At 39.9% G+C, this 20,998-nt stretch overlaps 1 protein-coding gene across 1 annotated transcript in view; it reads right to left on the reverse strand.

The window, feature by feature from the left end:
- The window catches only part of HS6ST3 (heparan sulfate 6-O-sulfotransferase 3), a 522,545-nt gene that overhangs the window by 56,561 nt on the left and 444,986 nt on the right, over positions 1-20,998 (reverse strand). The window contains exon 3 of the mRNA XM_034758247.1: positions 16,945-16,963. Within this exon, the coding sequence (XP_034614138.1) occupies positions 16,945-16,963 (19 nt within the window). The remainder of the gene's footprint in view (positions 1-16,944; positions 16,964-20,998) is intronic.

Here is a 20,998-nt window from a genome sequence, read left to right on the forward strand (position 1 = left end):
ATTCGGCGGCAGGTCCTTCACTCGGAGAGGGACTGAGGGACCTGCCACCGAAGCGGACGTGCCACCCCATTAGTGGCCGGAGTGCCGTCCTTGGTATTGGCCGCCCCAAGCACCTGCTTCTTTAGCTGGTGCCTGGAGCCAGCCCTGAATATAGGAGCTGCATTAACTGTAGTCAAGATATTGAAGCACAATGAGTCTGTTCCATAACTTGTGGTACAAATGGTGCAAGACCTGAATGGTTTTTGTTCTCTTTCACAAGACTGAAAAATTCCATTCTATCGATCGTATAGTTTTTTGTGCAATTGTCAATTAACTATGGGATTCAGACTTAAAGAAAAGTATCCTAAATGTAAAGATTTGTTTCACTCCCCATATAGAGGAAAAGTGCAGTTAGGAATTCGCATCTCCTCCCCGCCAGGGGAGCTTGACCAGCAAGGACATACTCCCCTATAGGACAAGAGTTTTATACTGTGTGCAGGGCTCTGTAGGAGTCCCAGGGATGGAGGCTGGCATGGAAATGCCTTGAAAAAATGTCTCAGGGGTTTGCTAGCCCACTCGCTGTGTGTGTCATGCTGACCAGCTCTAGATTTCCTGGTAGCGTGGGGATTGCACGTGGCTTGCCTCATTGTAGCTGGGCTGCAGACAGGATTCTTGACAACAGCGTGAATCAGGTTTACTGATAAACCTGAGGCTTCCTGAACCACACTGTGAATGGCTGCACGGTGGAGGGAGGCATAATATTCCCAGGCACTGTGGTGAATAAGGGCACTCACTGGTGGTCTCTTCTACGCTCTGTAAGGGTATATTGTAGCATGCTTCCTCCAACACAGCCTGATGGATGGAGGATGCCTACTCCCAGCCCATCATTAAATGACCCTTCTGGGCTATGCAGCACTAGCTGCCCAAAAGAGATGTTGTGGGTTTGTCTTGACTAAGATCAAAACATGTTGTTTTTAACTTGTTAGTCAACTGTTCTACAACCCCTTGGCCCTTGCATGTTTGTACAGTGTCCACTATAATTTGGCTCATAATTTGCTTCACTGTCAAACGCACGAGATACTGTATATCTGGCAGAGATGCACTTCCTGTGCTGTAAGAAGTGCCTGCTTTATAATGGCAGTCCATTCATTTCAAACACATGATAATTTAAACACTATATCAGCAGATGATTAAGCAGAGGGTTAAGGATATTAGTGCAACTGAACAGTGCACATTCCAATGGTCCAAACAAATACCATGAGTTCTAATGTCAGAGCGATTGATCTTTATTTATTTTCTCCAAAATTGATGTGTGTGTGCATAAGGCATCAGAAAGAATTCAGTCAGCATATTCAATGGACTTAAGTTCTATTTTATTAGAATCTGAAGTCCTCGTCAAAGTCTTGATGGACCTTAATTTGGCAGGAACCATAATACCAACAATTAGATATCAGCACAACTGTACCAGAAATACAGATAAGCTCAGGAGACACACACACACACTCACACTCTTCTCAATTAGGGACCCCCAAAACTTGGGCATGTTTGGGTTCAAGGCTTTGTTTGGGAAATTACAGAGATGGGCCAAGCTGCGCAGCTCAGATTCATAATCCATTACTCCCCCAAATTTGGGGGTGTGTGTGCTTATATCCAAGTTTTTTATTGAGATCCATCTCTCATTTTATGCTGGAATTTGCTACTGAGAAACAGTGTGTACATATATATGGTTCATATATACATACATTTAAAAAAGAGGCAATTATAGTTCCTGCTGCACAAATAATTCCCATGCCAACAATCTTATAAAAACTAGGAGAAAATATCATAACTCACTCTAGGATAATTACATTTCCTGTGGTTTGTTAAATATTTTTTCCACCTCTCCTACCCCCAGTATAATCAATCACCTGTTCTTTATGAACTACACAGTGGTGCATATTTAAAGATGCAAGAGAAAGTCACAGAGCAGCTTCAACAAATGTGATGCCCTGGACAGGAAGTAAACATGGTGTCACTACTTTAAAAAATAAATAAATAAAACACTTAGCCTCGCTTCACTGTTTACAACTAATGTAGTTATTATATTAAGCAACAGGACTTTGAAGTCTGTTTGGGAGAATAAATACTGTAGTTAGATATTAAAAGTCATTATGAGAATCTTGTTAATTGTTTCAGATGAGCAATTTAATGTTTAGGCTAAATAAATAGTGCTTATGGGATAATTATTTTGAATCTTATTTAGGAAAACAAAATTAAGTCACATTTTAAATTTTCTAGACTTTTGGATAGAACCAAAGCCCAGATCCAAACACTAAACGTTTGTTTGGATTGTGCAGATGTATCTTTGTGACTGTGCAGGCTGCCTGGAGTCCCATTGAAGTAGATAAGGCTTGGCGTAGGTGCTAGGTTTCACTAGCACAACTGTTTACAAGACTGGAGCCTGGATTAAGATCCAAACTTTGCAGTTCATCTGTGCTGCAAAGAAAGTGCAACATGTGTGTTGAAGTTTGTTGGGGGAGTGGGGTTGGTGTAGAATGCATAAAGTAAACATAGCATCTGCTTGGTTAAAGTCGCAAAGCAGTTTTCATAACCGTCCCTGCTCTCTCTATTTTTTGGAAGAGCATAACTTTTCAGGCTGAATTTCCAAGGTTTGAGCTCTGCCTGATGGAGAATTATTCAAGCTGGTTTTGAGAGAGAAGAAAGCAAAAATCTATCTTTCCCCTTTCAAAATATTTACAGTTTTCACAACTGAAGTGTAAAAGTTGCAATCTGCCTTGTTGGGTATAAATGAATGGCCTTCTCCTGGAGGAAATTGGTTTTGATTTCACTAAGCAATAAGCCTTTGAAAATCATACAACAGTATGCAAAGTATATTTTTGTGCTGATTCTCATTAAGTCCCTGATTCAAAGACCACTGAAATCAATGGAAAGATATGACTTCAATGGGCTTTGGACCAGGCCTGAAGTTCCTGCCTAAGGAAGGTGCTGCGTGTTTGTGTAACTGTGCCTTGAACTATCCTCAGAATGGCTCCCTCAAACCAGTCAAAACACTTCAAAATTTTGAGGAATAGCCAGATTCTGGTAAAAAGGGATGATCCTTTTCCTGGTTTCCCCACCAGCCTAGGGTACTGGTGTAGATCTAGGAGACACGAGATCCTGAATTCTAAGCCCACCTCTTCTCTTAACTGGCCTTCACAAATCTTTTCATTTCATAATCCTTATTTAGGGTACAATTCTGAAAGGTGCTGACCACTCGGCATCTGATGCAGCAAAGTATTGGAATAGTCCTAATGACTTCAATGGGTCAATGTGCTTATAGTTAAGCATGTGCTTAAACTGCTTTGATGGATCAAGACTCCAAGTGCTCAGTACCTTGCAGGTTAGAGCCCATGATGAGAACTCACTCCTCTCTTTTAAAAAAAAAGGTTATGCTTCAGTAAAAGTGACAATATATTAATAGGAAGGAATATACAACATCTCCACAGATAGAAATGTATGGGTTTAATAATAATAATAATAAATGGAGATATATCAATCTCATAGAGCTGGAAGGAATCCTGAAAGGTCATTGAGTGCAGCCCCCTGCCTTCACTAGCAGGACCACATACTGATTTTGCCCCAGATCCCTAAGTGGTTCAAGGATTTGAACTCACAGCCCTGGGTTTAGCAGGCCAATGCTCACACCACTGAGCTATCCCCCCTCAGTTTAAGGAAGCTTGTGAGGGATTTTATACATCTATGAGTTTTTGAATTTTATTAGAAAAATGTAAGATTTTAAATTCTCTACCTATATAATTTATCAAATTATATGTAATCAAAATGTTAAAAGTATAAACTACAAGTTGTTAAACCTTGATCCTGTGAACATGCAAATGCTTATTCTTAAGCATGTAAGCAGTATTTAAAAGTTAAGCATGTGCCTAAGTATCAGAGGGGTAGCCATGTTAGTCTATCCACAAAAGCAATGAGGAGTCCAGTGGGCACCTTAAAGATTAACAGATTTATTTGGGCATAAGCTTTCATGAGTAAAAAACCCCACTTCTTTAGATGCATCTGAAGAAGTGGGTTTTTCACCCATGAAAGCTTATGCCCAAATAAATCTGTTAGTCTTTAAGGTGCCACCAGATTCCTTGTTGTTTAAGTGCCTAAGTGTTTGCCAGATTCTTTTTTATTTAAGAAGATTTACATTTGTGATTTTCACATTAACATAAATTAAGAGGCAATTTATTATTTGTCAAGGGAAATGGGGGAAATTGGGGGAAATAAATACGTCTTCTCAGATTGTGATGACACTCAACTCTTTTTGAATTCCTCTCTCCATAAAGGACCAGGATGAAAAGACTTTGAAACACTGTACAGTATTGATCTTACCAAAAATGCAGAAATTGCCCAAAAAAATCATCTTTGTTCAAACTATTTTTTGAGTTATATCATATAATCTACTGCAGCACATATATAAAATGAGTCAAATGCGTGGATTTGTCTGTAGGAAAAATGAGCTAGGTGGGGGGGGGGAACCTTGGGAGCTGGTTACTCATCATTTTGCCTAGCAAATTTGACTAGCAGAGGTAAACCAGTTGGTCTAGATTGTTAAGTAGGCAAGAACACAAAAGGTTTTATTCCTGTTTCATTATACAGATCAAAGACACAAAACAATACCATAGAATGCTTGAAAACAAAGCCTGATGAATTGTGTGATGTCAAGGTTTCTTGGATAATGATTCTAACAGCTTGGCTCACAACACCATTCTATTCACACACACAAAAGGTTCATTTAATGTTTGCTCCAATCTGAGATAATTATCCAAACTAAATGAAGAAAAATGAAAAAACACTATGTGCTACAAAAAAAATTAAGGACAAGGTATGTTATATTAGGACTATTTTCCCCATCCATTTCTCCATCTTTTTATACACATTAGAGAAAGGAAAGGCTTGTGAATTGATGGCATTGAGATGGATAACAGAGTATGACAGAATAGAGATACATAATGTAGGTCTTAACTTCATACCTGGCACTACAACAGTGGTGAAGGATTAGAATACTGTCAAGTATCAAGATATGGCTCTGATGTCCTGGATTTGGGGCAAGGAGCAATTTCAACTGAAGCAATGTGGTTGAATGAATACATTTTTCTATATACTTACACTGTGTTCAGCACCATTGTACCTAAGTGCACAACATGTTTGTCTTCAATTTACTGATGGAGAAACTAAGAGCCGTCCAGTGATTTGCCTAACATCACCCAGTGAGTCAACAGTGGAATGGGAGTTAGATCTCAAATCTCCTGACTCGTAGGTCCTGGGTTTACCCCTTACATGATGTTATCTGCATAGACATCAGCCTGATCAATCTTCAGGGAGAAGGGATAGCTCAGTGGTTTCAGCATTGAGCTACTAAACCCAGGGTTGTGAGCTCAATCCTTGAGGAGGCCACTTAGGCAGCTGGGGCAAAATCAGTACTTGGTCCTGCTAGTGAAGGCAGGGGGCTGGACTCAATGACCTTTCAAGGTCCCTTCCAGTTCTAGGAGATAGGTATATCTCCATATATATATATTTTTTTATTATTATTTTCTTGTTTTTGCCTAGATTGAAGAGCCAGTCTTATACAATCAGGGCTATGGTTGGTGTAGGCCTCCACTGGTTACTTCAAGAGCTGAGGAATCAAGACATGAACTGATTGTGATTATCAGTCAAGTGAGCTCTTCTTCATGCAGGCCTAGCTCAGTGCAGGGGTTACTCACTCAACAAGGATGCTACATCAAGCACCATCTGACAAGACTCTGAGATTGTAAAGCTTCAATGCATTATGGTGACATCACACACCCAATCAAGCTGACTGCCTCAATATTGTCAGTCAAGGAACAGCTTTGAGCCTATATCAATGGGCCTGTAACAATGAAGGCAACAATAATACAGAATAAAGGTCAAAGTATTCAAGGATTCCAGCTCAGCTTCTGCCAGTGGAGCCAGAACTGAAGCACTCAGATAGCTGGCACTATGAGGTTCAGTGCTTGGAAGCCCTGACTGACCCAAGACGTGATGTTGCAAAGCAACCTGGCTCATCATTAACAAAAAATACTGAGAACACTGGGGCTAAAGTACCAGAGGTTAGAAAAGAATGCTAAATCGGTGAGTAAGAGGAGAGAGCTGAGGAGGTATTAAAGAGGACAAGGCACCCATATTATTTGACATACTTGGCTGCAGCATCTTTCACAGATGGCAGGCAAAATGGAACTAGTGGTTGGCACAACAGGAGTTGCCAATATTCTATGGTAGGTGCTGAAGCAAGACAGTTCCTGCCAGAACAAAGAGAAGTAGAATTTTGAACCTGGGGAGCTTTCTCCTGCTTGGTTTCAGAGATACTGACCAAAAGCAGTGATCTGTTATGATGGGGTACCTTCCAGGGAAAGAAAAAGAAACACAAGGAGTTCACACAACTGCATACAAGACAATGGAGTGCTGCTGCATGATACATCTAGACTTCCAAAATCTTTGAAAATTTAGATGCTTGAAAAAGGAGCTGATGGTAGATAATCTTTCTTACCATTGCTAAGCTATGTTTTTCTGACCTTTACTGAATGAAAAATTGTATCTTAGGGGGCTCATTTTACTTTCCCATTTTAAATAAGGAAACTTATGCATCTTATTTAAAATTGGGAGAGCAGAAAAAATACATATCTATCATTAGGAAAAATATGGAGAAAGCACCCAGGCACATTTCTTATTTCTATAAAATATTCAAGTACAATTTGCAAGGAAGTTGCTATTGCTCTCCTTGCTACTTTTAAAGAGAATTTGTTTGCTTCCAAATATTTGCCCCGACTAAAGAAAAGAAAAATAAAAGGGCTACAGTTTGTGAGGAGGAATACCATAGTATAAAGAGTAGCCTTTCTTTGAGTGGCAGCAGGGCACAACTTCATACTGAATGAGTAACTTGTCTTCGGGGTGAGCTCTGAATCTGGTAACACTTCACACTCTCTGGGAACAGATTCCAGGTTATAAATATTCTATTTGCCTTTCTTTTTCTGCAGCTTATTAAGACAGTGTCACTAGCTGTGCTCTAAAGTCAAGCCAAGTGAATATAAAACCCAATTAAGAATCCTTGATACAGACAGACAGGCATGTAAATAAAATACAACTGCATTAAGCCTGATGCATATATGTCGTCTGAATTTTTACACTTGTTTTAAAATTAGAGCAAGTGTAACAATGAGACAAAAGAGATGCGATAGGCTTTTTTGGCCATGCGTGATAAACAACAACAAAACCACCATGTGTAATACATTCACAATTAAAAAACTCATATACTAGCACTCCAAACTTACTTAATAACTAACAGCATTGCAAAAAGGAATCAAATTTCAGTCAAAAGCCTGTGAGCAAAATAGTCCTAGACAATTTATAATTCTGTACAGTAAATAGCCAGGTCCATAATTCATAGGCTGAGCGTTAATGAGAATATTTGTTACCTATACCCATAAGAAAGATAAGGAGTTCTATAATGTGGTTTATCCTGTACTTCTGTGCCTTTCAAGGGCAGCAGGGAAAGCATCCTGACAGCAAAAAGCAACAAGAAATATTGCACTGACCTACAGATTTCCTACTTTCACATCAAACTAATACCTGTGTGGAGACATTAAAGAACAATTCATCCCCACTGACAGTTTCCAAATAACTAGATGCTTTTTAATTGCTAGTATAATTAACTTTAATGGTATAATTCTATAGCTCCCAAAAATAATAATAATAATAATTTCCCATCTCACTTCCAACTCACTCAGCAGACCTAGAAAAAATGATGAACAGTAAAATCACTGAGAAGGGAAAACAAATTAAAAAGGAGGAAAAATTTACACATAAGAAGTGTAACTTTATTAGATTTATCTGCCATTATTGTCAGCACTGAAGGAGTAAATATATGCAAGTAAACTTCTTTAGACAAGTCATATATATTAAAAATTACCAACTGCCTATTGGTTTTAGGTGACCTTTTTCAAAACCATGCCAGCTCTCTCAATTTCGATTAAGCACTGCAGTACATCTTTTAAAATCAGCGATGTTTTGAACGATTTATTCATATGTACCCACACTCCCTGCAACATTCCCTGCTGAAATAACCTCTAGTGAAGACACAATGACATACTCCTTTGTTGCTAAGCTTAATCTATTAGCCGTACATAACAAAAAATGGATGGTTTTGCTTCTTTAGGTTAATGGGAAGATGTAGTCAAATGTCATCTCTCCCTAACAGCAACAAACGATCGGTGGCATTTTAGAACTGAAAACTAGACGCTCAGTATTAGTCACTAAGGTGGGAGTGCGGGGGTTAAAGTTAGGGTGACCAGATGTCCCGATTTTATAGGGACATCCCAATTTTGGGGGCTTTTTCTTATCTAGGCACCTATTACCCCCAACCCATCCCAATTTTTTACACTTGCTATCTGGTCACCCTAGTTAAAGTAATAGTGACAATATGAAATTTCATATCTACTATTATTTTGTATTTGATACACGTTGCCAAAATAACCCACAAAATTCTTGATAGCATTTCCATGTCCCCTAACAAGTCTTGCTGGTGTAACCTCTTCCCCTTTGCTTTTGTCCCTTATTTTCTGGTGTTCAGCCAAAAACCTTATTTCTGTAATTACAACTGCTGTTTCTACTTTCTCTGAGTGGATCTGGAAACATTCCCAGACAAGGTGGCAGAATAGATGCTTGAGTGACTAGCAAACAAGTAGTTGCTATTTCAGCACATTAGAGGGAGTGCAGGAATTTGTTAACCATGCTCAGTTGCTGTTTTGAAGCTGGTGTGGAAGGCTTCATTAAGGGCAGACATGCATGTGTGTGTGTACATGCAGGAATAATTAGAAGCTGGAAGCTCCCGACCGATCAATGGTGAATTCTATCAAGGGTGCAAAACTGGCAGCCACAGTGAGGACCAGTCAGATCCATCTCAGCTCTACAGGGAGAAGATAAAGCTGCCGGGGTAAACCAGATTGAATCTGTGGGTTGGCTCCCAATGCAATTTCCTGTAATTTTACAGAAGTCAGGGGGATTGAGACTAGGAAAACACCATAAAGGAGGAATCACAGACTGGAGGCCAAATGTCTTCGCGAGTTGTATTATGTCACTGAACCAAAAACACTGTGCGAGCCCAATGGCTACAGCAATGGTAATTTCTTATCTGAAGTTGTGCATGTGCTCAGTATTGTGGACACTGAAACAACTAGTTATGTGCTACAACTAAATGTTTTATCTAGTTGTCAATATAATATCCAGGGTAAGCTTACGTGAAAGCAGAAGATCTCCACTTGTCACAAGTCCCAATCCCTGTACTTATTTTGTGAGGCTTAACCGGGGCTGGCTTTAGGGAAAATAGTGCCCTGGGTGAACATGTATTTTGGCACTCCAGCCTCTGCTGCGTCTCCAGGTTCTCCACCCATCCCCTCATTACCCAGGCTCCTGCTGCCTCTCTGGGCTCCCCACAGAAGCCCAAGGGGAGGTGCAGCGACAGGAGGGCACCAGAGGGCTGTGGTGGCTGGGGAGCAATGCTGAAAAATACTTCTTGAGATGACTCTGAGATATAAATTGTAAATTTAACATTTTGCAGAGCATTTACTTAGATGCAAGAGTTATTCCCTAAATGTTAAAATGTGACTAAGCAGCAAATACATGGAATATCTGATTCTTGAACATAATACTAAAATGTAAGTACACGTGAATTTGCATTGAAGAGTTCTTTCTAACAGCATCAGACACATGCTTGTGAAACTGTATTCCTGGATGGGTAAAATAATCATCTGGTTCATATGCAGACTTGTCTCCTAGGAGGCACCCAAAGATATTTTGCTTTACATTAAGGGCAATTCCTATGAAATACCCTTTACATTTTTTTTCTTTTGGCATGACCTAGATTTGTTTTGAAACTCCCAATCATCCTACTGTGCCTTGATATGTTATAGCTGGCTGCCCCTTTCTGCAAATTCTTTTTTTGAAGTAGTTTATAAAAGGATCAGCAAAAGTTGGATACAGCTTTCTTCAGCAGCACATATAAAAAAAAACTAGACCACCAAGAGTTGGATAAACTAGCAGTATAACCGCAGGTATTTTATTGTAACCATCAGTAAAAAGGTTAACTGTTCACATTTTCATTAGCCACAAAAATACTTTAATTTGTTGACCAACTAGAACAGTGTTTCTCAAACTGGGGTCGCCACTTGTGTAGGGAAAGCCCCTGGTGGGCCGGGCTGGTTTGTTTACCTGCCCTATCCGCTGGTCCAGCCGATCACGGCTCCCACTGGCCGCAGTTTGCTGCTCCAGGCTAATGGGAGCTGCTGGAAGCAGTGCGGGCCCAGGGACTTACTGGCCGCCGCTTCCAGCAGCCCCCATTGGCCTGCAGCGGTGAACCGCGGCCAGTGGGAGCCACAATCCGCCAGACCTGCGGACGGGGCAGGTAAACAAACCGGCCCGGCCCACCAGGGACTTTCCCTACACAAGCGGCGACCCCAGTTTGAGAAACACTGAACTAGAACAACTAGCAAAAGACACAAAAATTAACAGCAAATTTTTTGAAGTACATCAGAAGCAGGAAGCCTGCTCAACAATCAGTGGGGCCACTGGATGATCAAGGTGCTAAAGGAGCATTCAAAGAAGACAAGGCCGTTGTGGAGAAGCTAAATTAATTCTCTGCGTCAGTCATCACTGCGGGACATTCCCACACCTAAGCTATTCTTTTAAGGGGACACATCTGAGGAGCTGTCCCAGATTGAGGTGTCAATAGAGAAGATTTTGGCACAAACTGACACATTAAATAGTAATAAGTCACCAGGACCAGATGATGTTTACCCAAGAGTTCTGAAGGAACTCAAATATGAAATTGCAGAACTACTAACTATGGTATGTAACCTATCATTTAAATCAGCGTCTGTACCAGATGACTAGTGGATAGCTATTGTGATAAGGTACTTAAAAAAAAACGCTCCAGAGGTGATCCTGGAAATTAAAGGCTAGTAAGCCTAACTTCAGTACCAGGCAAATTGGTTGAAACTATAGTAAAGAACAGAATTATCAGATACATAGATAAATATATACTGGGGAAGAATCAGCATGTCTTTTGTAAAGGGAAATCTTGCCTAATTCAATCTATTAGAATTCTTTGAGGGTGTCAACAAACATGTGGACAAGGGAGATTCAGTCGACATAGTGTATTGGACTTTCAAAAACTCTTTTATAAGGTTCCTCACAAAAGGCTCTTAAGCAAAAGTAAGGAGCCATGAGATAAGAAGAAAGGTCCTATCATGGATCAGTAACTAGTTAAAAGATAGGAAACAAAGGGTAGGACTAAACGGTTAGTTTTCACAGTGGAGAGAGGAAGATAGCGGGATCCCCTAAGGAAATGTACTGGGACCAGTGCTGTTCAATGTATTTATAAATAATCTGGAAAAAGGCATAAAGAGTGAAGTGGCAAAGGTTGCAGATGATACTAAATTACTCAAGATAGGTCCAAAGCAGACTGTGAAATGTTGCAAAGGGATTTCACAAAACTTGGTGACTTGGCAACAAAATGGCATATTAACTTCAGTGTTGATGAATTCAAAGTAATGCATATTGGAAAACATAATCCAAACTAGACATACAAAATGATGGGGTCTAAATTAGCTGTTACCACTCATGAAAGGGATTGTGGAGTCATTGTGGATAGTTCTCTGAAATCATCTGCTCAGTGTGCAGCAGCAGTCAAAAAAGCTAACAGAATGTTAGGAATCGTTAGGAAAGGGATAGATAATAAGACAGAAAATATGGTAATGCCACTATATAAATCCATTGTGCACCCATACCTTGAATGCTACATGCAGTTCTGGTCACCCCATCTGAAAACAGATATATTAGAATTAGAAAAAGTACAGAGAAGGTGTGACAGATTTCAGTTACAAAGAGTTTAAATTTTAAAGCTTTACTAATAAAATAATAGCGGAGAGTGATGGGTGCTCCCCACGTCACTCAGAGGAAGTAAGAAAGCGTTAATGCCCCAAGCCCTAACCCACTTTCATACTCACACACGCTCTACCCACAGCTGGCCAAGCCTGGGTGTAACGTAAGAAGAAAAGGGGGGAGGGTGGACGGGAGTTCTGTCCTGGGCCCAGGTCGTCCGGGGTCAGCTATAATCTCCGACTTGCTTTGGCTCTCGGGAGGGTTTTTAAGTCCTGGGTTCTTTTGGGGGTGTTTTCATTCAGGGCCCTCTGTTCCTGGTGTTCTTTGTACCAGTCCAAACTGGCTTTCTGGGGCCTTATTCATAGATTCTAGGACTGGAAGGGACCTCGAGAGGTCATCGAGTCCAGTCCCCTGCCCGCATGGCAGGACCAAATACTGTCTAGACCATCCCTGATAGACATTTATCTAACCTACTCTTAAATATCTCCAGAGATGGAGATTCCACAACCTCCCTAGGCAATTTATTCCAGTGTTTAACCACCCTGACAGTTAGGTTCTCAGGTTTCTGTGGCCTTCTCAGCTCCCAAAACACACCAGCTCCAGGGACACACAGCTCTGCTTCGCCCCCTCCCTCGTGGTCTCGCCTGTGTTTTCCATCTCTGCAGCCCTGGTTCAGTGTACCTTTTCTTTTCTCATGGCTGTCTGTGGCTGAGTAAGAGAAAAACGCCGCTGCGGATTTCCGTGACCTTGGACTGGGGCCAGCATAACGTCTTATCATCGGATGAGCTAGCTAGCTACAGTGTTGAGTTAACCCATTCTCTGCTCTCTTCCTTTTTTCCCCTCTTGGCCTCTTGCTACCTGTAAAGGATTCTTCCATTCCACATTCACACCTTTGACCTTCCCTTTCCTCCCCCCCCCCCAATGCCTGGCAATGCTTACAACCACGATAGCAACATACAATGCTGATCTGCCTTCCCATGGGACCCGCCTGTGGGAGAGAGTCCTTGGGCCTGTGACAAAGGGTTCTATTGGGGGTTCTGCAACAAAAATGATTAGGGGTATGGAACAGATTATATATGAGGAGAGACTAAAAAGACTAAGACTGTTCAGTTTAGAAAAGATACGATTAAGGGGGGATATGACAGAGGTCTATAAAATCATGAATGGTGGAAAACATGAATAGGGAAGTGTTATTTACCCCTTCACATAACACACAAACCATGGGTCACCCAATGAAATTAACAGGTAGCAGGTTTAAAAATTTATTGCCAGGGATGTTGTAAAGACCAAAAGTACAGTGGGTTCAAAAAGAACTAGATAAGTTCATGGAGGATAGGTTCATCAATGGCTATTAGCCAAGATGGTCAGGGATGCCATTCCATGCTCTGGGTGACCCCAAACCTCTGACTAATAGAAGCTGGCATTGGACAGCAGAGGATGGATCACTTAGTAAATTGCTCTGTTCTGTTCACTCCCTTTGAAGCATCTGGCTCCAGACACTGACAGAAGAGAGGATACTGGGCTAGATGGACCATTGGCCTGACCCAGTATGGCCATTCTTTTGTAACTAAAAATGTTGTTGTGGAGTGTTCTGGAGATGAGTACATTCTGGCTCATGGACAAAGCAAGTATACAATATCTAGCACTGTCTAATCAAAGTAGGTAGCAGGTTTTATTTTTAAGTTAGTGTTTCCAAGAGATGGTACTTTAGAAATCAATTGGGTGGTGATGGGATATTAAGGGATAGACCTACCAAAATGTTGAAGGTTTAGTATTCTCATACATATCCAGGTATTTTTCATAATGATAATCACTTTGTTTTTTCTAATTAAAAAAACACAGTTAGGTAACAGATGTTTCCATAAAAGCTTAGCTCTAGCAAAATGATCTCCAGCACATAATGAATATTCTTGTTATAAGACACATCTAAAATATTTTGGCTTTCTAGAGCTGTCTGGTTGAGAGATACACAACAGGAGCATTACCAAGAGAATTCCCACCAGAAATATTGGAGGGCTCGAGAAGTCTCAGACAATTAGAAGCAAACAGGTAATCAATCATCTCCAAACTTTATCCAATCCAGTCTCATAAAACTGTTATTTAATATGACTTTGTCAGCCTACTGCTCCTAAAAGAATTCCTGCTCGTAGACAGAAAAAAAAAAAGACGTGTTGCTAAACTTTCATGTTAAGGAAACAAAATCAAACTAATAAAATACAATTAGAAAATCTGCTCAGTGCAATGGAAATCAGCCAAATCTGCTGCCTTAAAAGTTTTTACATGTTAGTTATAGCCAATTTTCCTTTCTCGGATATTTTTCAGAAATTTCAAATTACCCTCTTTTCAGTTGCATGGTTTAGCTTCTATATTAGGATGATCAAACATATTTTCATTGGAGAGTAAATGTTATTTTGTGGGAGTGTTGGAATAGGAGGGACAGATTGCATTTAGTATGCTATTAAAAACGCCATTTGTCTTAATCTTCTTCATACACACCTTTAGGGCTATGAGAAAAAAAAATAATCAAAAAGAAAGGCATAGGTTGTTTCTCATGAAATGCTGACATTGGCACGAGACACTTCTTGTGCAGGGAGATAGTATTTTCACACATTAACACCTCAACCAAAGAATGTTTGCATTTTATCACCTATAAAAGTTATGTCTTATTTTTAGGCTTCAAGATAGCAGCATAAATGTTGTCTGTTTGCATAGCAAAATATCTGACACTGCTCAGGAACAAATTACCACACTCTTGAAGTTCTGTGTTATATCTGACATTCAGCAATGTTGTTAATTAAGTTTTGACAGCTGTTGTCAAGTCTTTGCTTCAGCATTCTCCACAAGTCGAAACATGCCAGAATCAACTACAAGTTTTATGAAAAATTACTGCAAGCAAGGATTACAATAGAAGACAGAGAAGTGTGCCACTAAAAACAGATGAACCCCCAGGACCAGATAACTGAATTCCAGCCATAAACAAAGTGGTCAATCAAGTTACAGAATCAGTAGTGGAGATTTTTAGCTCCTGACCGAGACATCATTATTTAAAAAAAAGAGATAAAGGAAAACTAGGAAACTGACCTTTAAGTTTGATCTCTGAACTGGAAAAGATTCTGAATTTGTTGAATGACATAAGAACAGCCATAATGGGTCAGACCAAAGGTCCATCCAGCCCAGTATCCTGTCTACCGACAGTGGACAATGCCAGGTGTCCCAGAGGGAGTAAACCTAACCGGTAATGATCAAGTGATCTCTCTCCTGCCATCCATCTCCACCCTCTGACAAACAGAGGCTAGGGACACCATCCTTACCCATCCTGGTTAATAGCCATTAATGGACTTAACCTCCATGAATTTATCTAGTTCTCTTTTAAACCCTGTTATAGTCCTAGCCTTCATAACCTCCTCAGGCAAGGAGTTCCACAGGTTGACTGTGCTGTGTGAAGAACTTCCTTTTATTTGTTTTAAAACTGCTGCCCATTAATTTCATTTGGTGGCCCCTAGTTCTTATATTACAGGAACAAGTAAACAGCTTTCCCTTATTCACTTTCTCCACACCACTCATGATTTTATATATCTCTATCATATCCCCCCTTAGTCTCCTCTTTTCCAAGCTGAAAAGTCCCAGCCTCTTTAATCTCTCCTCACAGGGACCTGTTCCAACCCCCTAATCATTTTAGTTGCTCTTCTCTGAACCTTTTCTAAGGCCAATATATCTTTTTTTAGATGAGGAGACCACATCTGTACACAGTATTCAAGATATTGGTGTACCTTGGATTTATATAAGGGCAATAAGATATTCTCCATCTTATTCTCTATCCCTTTTTGAATGATTCCTAACATCCTGTTTGCTTTTTTGACTGCCGCTGCACACTGCGTGGACATCTTCAGAGAACTATCCGCGATGATCCAAGATCTCTTTCCTGATGAGTTGTAGCTAAATTAGCCCCCCTCATATTGTATGTATAGTTGGGGTTTTTTTTCCAATGTGCATTACTTTACTTTTATCCACATTACATTTCATTTGTCATTTTGTTGCCCAATCACTTAGTTTTGTGAGATCTTTTTGAAGTTCTTCACAGTCTGCTTTGGTCTTAACTATCTTGAGCAGTTTAGTATCATCTGCAAACTTTTCCACCTCACTGTTTACCCCTTTCTCCAGATCATCTATGAATAAGTTGAACAGGATGGTCCTAGGACTGACCCTTGGGGAACACCACTAGTTACCCCTCTCCATTTTGAAAAGTTACCATTTCTTCCTACTCTTTGTTCCCTGACTTTTAACCAGTTCTCAATCCATGAAAGGATCTTCCCTCTTATCCCATGACAACTTAATTTACATAGAGCCTTTGGTGAGGGACCTTGTCAAAGGCTTTCTGGAAATCTAAGTACACTATGTCCACTGGATCCCCCTTGTCCACATGTTTGTTGACCCCTTCAAAGAACTCTAATAGATTAGTAAGACATGATTTCCCTTTACAGAACCCATGTTGACTTTGCACAATGTTCTTCTATATGTCTCACAATTTTATTCTTTACTATTGTTTCAACTAATTTGCCCGGTACTGACGTTAGCCTTACCGGTCTGTAATTGCCGAGATCACCTCTAGAGCCTTTTTTAAATATTGGCGTTACATTAGTTATCTTCCAGTCATTGGTACAGGGTACATTGGGTACAACCATAGTTAATAGTTCCGCAATTTCACATTTGAGTTCTTTCAGAACTCTTGGGTGAATGCCATCTGGTCCCGGTGACTTGTTACTGTTAAGTTTATCAATTAGCACCAAAACCTCCTGTAGTGACACTTCAATCTGTGACAATTCCTCAGATTTGTCACCTACAAAGGACGGCTCAGGTTTGGGAATCTCTCTAACATCCTCAGCCATGAAGCCTGAAGCAAAGAATTCATTTAGTTTCTCCGCAATGACTTTATCGTCTTTAAGTGCTCCTTTTGTATCTCGATCATCCAGGGGCCCCACTGGTTGTTTAGCAGGCTTCCTGCTTCTGATGTACTTAAAAACATTTTATTACCTTTTGAGTTTTTGGCTAGCTGTTCTTCAAACTCCTTTTTGGCTTTAATTATTACATTTTTACACCTAATTTGGTAGTGTTTATGCTCCTTTCTATTTACCTCACTAGGATTTGACTTCCAAAAAAAATAAAATGGAAAATTTCCATAGGAAAATCTAGATCAAAGACAGTTGGGTGCCTAGGTATGGCTGTGATGTTATGTTTAGAATTGTTTAAAAATGTATCTGTTAAGATGACAGCAAGAGCTGTAATTGACGACATTGCTATAGATACATTTTAGGAAGCTATTAAAATATAAATAAAAAGGGAGTTTGCATGCTGAAAGAATTAGGCACAAGATAAATATTGAATTAGAACTGTATATTCCTGAGAACTGCCACTTATTTTTGACAAACTGATGTGTTATTGATAATTTACCACAGAGATTCTCTCTAACTTTCATTGCTTTGGTGAATTTTTCATTGGTCTTAAATAATTCTAGTAGAATTAAATTGTTTATTTCAATTTTGCTTTCTTTCCAGTGGTTTTAATCACCCTGGCTTTTCACTGAACAAGAATCAAACCCTAAATGTTAGTAAATAGTCTCACTAGTTCTAGGTATATCATTGCTAAAAATAGTTTGTTCTACAACATATTTAGGCCTATTGAATTATCTTTAGGATTTTTAAGAGGAAAAATATCTGGCATTTCTATGTATATAGAATCACTCCTTTTCCTCTCCATGAGATCCTGAGCCATAATTTTAATGATATTGTCCATACTCACTGTAACAGGGTGCACTCATCTCTCGTGAGCACCCCCTTGGCCAAGTGCACATGCCTGCACTCTCTCTCTCTCTCAGATTGTCCCTGTTCCAGAATAGAGCAGTGCTCCAGGGCTCCCTGCCTGGAGACAATGTCTTCACCCTCTTGGGGCTTCCTAGCTACAGCTCTCCAGCTGGGCCACTATAGTTCAGTCTCCCTTTTGGGGTGCCTCAATGTCCAGGCCACTTCCCCTCCAGTGGCTAATGCAGGGGTGAAGGGCAACCCAGGCCCATCCACTACTCTCAGTCCCAGCGCAGAGACCCTATAGATTGCAGCTGTCTGCTGTGTCTCTTTAACTATGTCACACAGCTTCTCTAATTCCCCAGGCCACTTCCCCACACCATCTTCACCCTTACCTCAAGGGTTGTCCTAATGGAGTCCCAGCAACCAGCTCAGGGCTCCTTCTCGCTCTCCCCGGCTTCTGGCATCACTGCCCTGTCCAGGGTTCTGCAGCTTCATCAGCCAGCCACACACCAACCACCCTCCTACAGCTCCAGCAAGGAACTGAACTCCCACTGGCCCTGCAGCTCTTCTTGTACTAGGCTGCTGGGCCCTGATTGGCTGTGTGGGACACAGCCACTTTAGGCAGCTTAGAGGACCCTCTCCACTGTCCCTTTTTGGGGCAGGGTGTATCGGGGCCATAAGGTCTCCAGCAGGAGGCCTCAGAGGGTCTGTATACCCAGTCACACTCACAATGAAATCCCTTAATACTATGCATTTTGGAGACTATACTACTGGGCTTGAGAATGGCTCAATTACTTCCAAAAGTAATTTAGTCAGCATCACTATCATGGCATCATTGTCTTTTTTTATTTTGAGGCACAAGAGGATACAAAGAAATAAAATTAATCACAATACATTTTTCATTCTCCCTGAAGATCAGTTTTTGAAACAAATATATAGTTGTACTGTTCAATTTATGTTTGCTTATTTTTGCACCATCATGTATCTTTTTTGAGATCTACATGTGCTCTCCAATTTATTTTTCATGGAATATTAAAAAAATAATGACTTTTCACAGCATGATACATAATTGTTGCTTTATTGCCTACTGTTAGAAAAAATCACTTTTTAATCCTTCTTCAGCATGTTTAGATGGCCTCAGATCCCCCTAGCAAAGGCAAAAGCTACTAGCTATTAAATATCATGTCATCTGAACTCCCAATACCAGATACATTGAAACATTTCCCATATTGCTATATAATCCCTCATCTAAGCAGCTTGTTTGTTTGGATCGGTATATTTTCCAGGCTATGACATACTAAAGAATTAAAAAGAAAAGTATCTTGGGTTTTAAGTAGGACACATTCTTGTAGTGAGCACACAACTGTGCATCCATCTTTCCTCTCCATGGGCTCCTTGCCTGTTCAAAAGGCCAGCAGGGAATGAAGTATTAGGGGCAGAATGGGATAGGAGCCATTGGATTTGCATTTATTCTGATCTACTGGCCAGAAACCTGAACAGAGCAAAGTGAGCAATGGCCTATAGGCTGAAATGACAACTCAAGTGTGTGGTGTGGATACCAACCCAACACCCACTTGGTTCCCTACACAAAGCCTGTTTATCCTTACTTTGGGAGGGAGAAATGAATTTCATTGCATACTGGCTTTATAATTAAAATATGCAACTCAATAAAATAAAATAAAATTAAAAAAATCAGTCAGAAACATCGCCTGAGGATATATCTAATACATGATGCTATTTTGTTTTCCTTTTTAATGTATTTTTATTATCTTCACAGGGAGTTCATTAAATCTGGAAAGCTGTTGAAATTCTGTCCGTGGATTGTATTACTATAGTGACTATCGATCCAGGCTACTGTGAACCATAACAACATGCTTCCATAAAGTTGGATAGTATCAACAATCTGTTGCTGTTGCATTGACTTCATTTATCCTTTGTGGATGCAATAGTGAAATATTTTTTGATGCATAATCTTTGTCTGGAATGAGTGAAAAAAAGCCACATGATATGGCTGGAGTCAAATTAAGTCAAATTTTCCATTACAATTGCTTGATAAACAATACATACATTGTGCAAATCTGACAAATACGACATTAGGATTTAATCAATTCTTCCATACTGTGAGAGTAAAATAGAATTATTTATCTGGAATATCAAACAAAGATACAGTATTGTCTTATAAACTCTAAACTGTTGGCTATAGTGCAATATTTTCTGGTAAAGGTTAAACCACCAGAAATACTGGACAATGTCAGATGGACTTTGTGATCTCTGAAGACACATTATTATTTGTATTGCTGTAGCACCTACGAGCCCTCGCCATGGACCTGGACCCCATTTTGCTAGATGCTGTACAAACACAGAAGAAAAAGACAGTTCCTGCTTTGGGGGATTTACAATCCTGAGTATGACATGAGACAACAGGTGGAAATGCAAATAAATAATGAGACTAAATGAAATGAAAATTAATAAAATGAATGAAAATCCATGCCAGTATAAAGGGTCAGCATTTAAGTCTTTAAAATATGAATTACATGGGTCTTAAATTATGCATAGTCCTTATACTAGTTAGTTTCAGCCAACATGAGCTCCAGTTTCAGCACACGTTTAACTTGAAGGACCACATTTTACAGGGAGTCTTTAAAGAGATTCTTCTTGATATAGCATACAATTATTCGCCTATATTACAGTGGGTAGAGCTGATCACACCACCGATAGTTAAGGTTGCTTAACACTTTCTATTACAAGATCATGCTTTCAGCTGCCATTTTAAACTCTGTGGGTGGAAATACTCCATCCTGGTGTCTACCGCAGGCTGAATTTTTCTGGAAAGATTCAGCAGGAATGGTTCAGCCATTTCAAAGAAAGAGATTGGGGAAAACAGACTGTTTTGCCCATGTTTAAATATTCTTATAATTGTTCAATTGCACCATCATGCCTTGGAGCACAGTCTCAAAAACTGGCATAATGAGTGCCCCATGCCTTACAGGATGGAATTTCTGGTTTTTCAATTTACTTATTAAAAATCTTAGGAAATTCCATTAAAATTAATTAAAGGGATATTAAGGTTGCAAAGTCAATCACTTCAAAGTTGGGAAATTAGGTGTCCTGCAGACACCTGCCTCATTCACTTCACAACCCTGATTCATCCCCAGAGCAGATGCATACTACGTACTGAATGAAATAGGGGTCCTGTTGAAAAACTAGTATGATCATACAATTGAAGACTATATTATAAAGCACACACACAAGAGAGCCAAATTAAGATGGTTTAGCAACCTTAATTT

This window comes from Trachemys scripta, chromosome 1, assembly GCF_013100865.1.
Source record: "Trachemys scripta elegans isolate TJP31775 chromosome 1, CAS_Tse_1.0, whole genome shotgun sequence".
NCBI classification, from domain to species: Eukaryota; Metazoa; Chordata; order Testudines; family Emydidae; genus Trachemys; species Trachemys scripta.